General features: G+C 49.9%; 1 protein-coding gene across 1 annotated transcript; it reads right to left on the reverse strand.

Annotated features, from left to right (window-relative positions):
* Positions 1-421: 421 nt before the first annotated feature.
* On the reverse strand, positions 422-1567 carry LOC119271225. Its single transcript, XM_037553135.1, has 3 exons — positions 1183-1567; positions 1001-1099; positions 422-852 (listed from the first exon to the last, which is right to left on the reverse strand). The coding sequence occupies exons 1-3, from the start codon at positions 1525-1527 to the stop codon at positions 661-663; spliced, it is 636 nt and encodes a 211-aa protein (XP_037409032.1). The 5' UTR covers positions 1528-1567; the 3' UTR covers positions 422-660.
* Between the last annotated feature and the right edge of the window lie 327 nt (positions 1568-1894).

Here is a 1894-nt window from a genome sequence, read left to right on the forward strand (position 1 = left end):
TGTAGCTAAGTTCATATTTAATGCATATGATTATGTCTCAAAAAAAAATTAACGCATATGATATATAGCCTTTGGACTGTTCTTAGTTCTTTTAATTGCCCTATCATTAATTACCAAATCCAATAGGGGTATAAGACGCACTTTCAAAGGTAGATCGTGTGTTGGCACCCCTCAAACCAGAGGAAGAAAGACCTATCCATGTCTACGTGTCTGCTTTTCTCGCGTGCAGCGAACTGCGAACCTGAATCTTGATAACATTTCTGTTCTATGTAAGATAAGAAGATCAGTTGCTCTGTTGATTTGTTACTGATGAATTTCTGTTGTAATTTCCTGAATTTTGGTTGTGGTCTGTTTATAGGTATGCCAAATGTAGCACGCCTGTCTGTCATGTCTGAAGTTCAACATTCCCAATGATTCCCACTCGCGCAAGACATTGTGGATATTTGCTCTCCCAATGAATAAGCATTACAATGCACACATTCAGGTCACACTGAAGAGTCTAATGAGACCCTGTACCTGAATACTTCTATTTGTGTTGTTCTTCAGCCAGAACTATACCTAGCTCTGCAATCATCTGTAATTCATAATCATAAATCAAACTAGACCTAGCTCACCCGCTGTCATTTGCTCTGTGCTAAACAATCTCAGTAAACACATTTCCTACTTGTTGAAGAGCCACTTGAGTCCAAGCTTCGGGAGCCCGAGCCACTCGCCGAGAGCTGGAGGATCCACAAATTTCAGGCTAATCTTGGAGATCCACTCGAAGAGAGGAGGCCCCAAGAACCTGACGAATTTCTTCGCCAAGAAGCATCTCCATGATCCGCAGCTCGCGCTCGGTATCAAGAACCCGGCCTGCAAGAAGGAGCACGCACGATTCGGTCAGAACTCTGAACCAGATTCAGATGATGTTCTTGGTTCTTGCAGTCACCAATGCAGGAGAAGAGCATGGCCGTTTACAGATCGCAGCACGAGCCAGGAGTGCAGGGGTGTAGCGACGTACCACGAGGCGAAGCGCCGCGACGGAAGCCGCGGCGACGGCGAGCGCGGCGACGGAGCACAGCGCCACCGTCGTCGCCGGCCGCATCAAAGCTCGATCCTTCTGCTCGCAAAGAGGAACAAGAATGTCAGACTAAGCAACTGGATACACTAACCGAGTAATTAGAGCCATTATCTTGGACGAACCAGCAGAGAGGGGATCGCCTGAGAGCGAGAACCCGGCTTGGCCACCGCGGCGGCGCGCGGCGGCTTCTTGCGGCGCCAAATGCAGGGGAGCCCGGTCCGCAGGGAGCGGAGGAGCTTGAGGCCGCGCGGCTTCTTGTCGGGATCTGCGGGCGCGGGCGCGGGCGCGCGGCCGCACTGGGAGGTGACGGCGAGGCGGAGGCGGCGGCGGAGGCGGAGGAGGAAGGAGAGGCGCTCGCCGCCGTGGCCCCAGCCGGGGAGAATGTTCTCTGCGGCGGCGCGGATCTCCAGCCCGCCGCGGTAAGTAAGGCACGCGGTGACCGACCACGTCGCCGGCGGCGACGCCATTGCGGGGTGGTTCGAAGTTCGAACGCTCTCTCTCCCTGTGTGACTCTGACCGGTGGTGCCCTCGCTCGCTCGCTCAGATGGAGCGTGAAGAGTAGTTGGGCCCGGACACGAAAACGACCCCAGAGTTTTTTTTAGGGAAACGAACTGATTCTCAAAAAAAAGTTCGAAAAGAACTGATTTCTCTCAAAACAAAAGTTCGAAAAGAACCGAGGCGTATTTAACTTATATTTTATTTTTTGTGGAAAAATGCTGTATATTCATTATTTTAGAGAAAATCGGGTGTATTATTCTTATTCAGGAATTATTATTATTAAACATCATGAACATTTCTAAAATTTCCAACATTTTAAAATTCATGAACATTTAT

Source organism: Triticum dicoccoides, chromosome 3A (assembly GCF_002162155.2).
Source record: "Triticum dicoccoides isolate Atlit2015 ecotype Zavitan chromosome 3A, WEW_v2.0, whole genome shotgun sequence".
In the NCBI taxonomy this organism is placed as follows: Eukaryota; Viridiplantae; Streptophyta; class Magnoliopsida; order Poales; family Poaceae; genus Triticum; species Triticum dicoccoides.

Coding starts and splice junctions, on each gene's coding strand:
- LOC119271225 (XM_037553135.1), bottom strand. CDS start 1,527: ATGGCGTCGCCGCCGGCGACGTGGTCGGTCACCGCGTGCCTTACTTAC. Junction 1,100..1,182: donor AGGCGATCCCCTCTCTGCTG/GTTCGTCCAAGA, acceptor CTTTGCGAGCAG/AAGGATCGAGCTTTGATGCG. Junction 853..1,000: donor TCGCGGCGCTTCGCCTCGTG/GTACGTCGCTAC, acceptor TCCTTCTTGCAG/GCCGGGTTCTTGATACCGAG.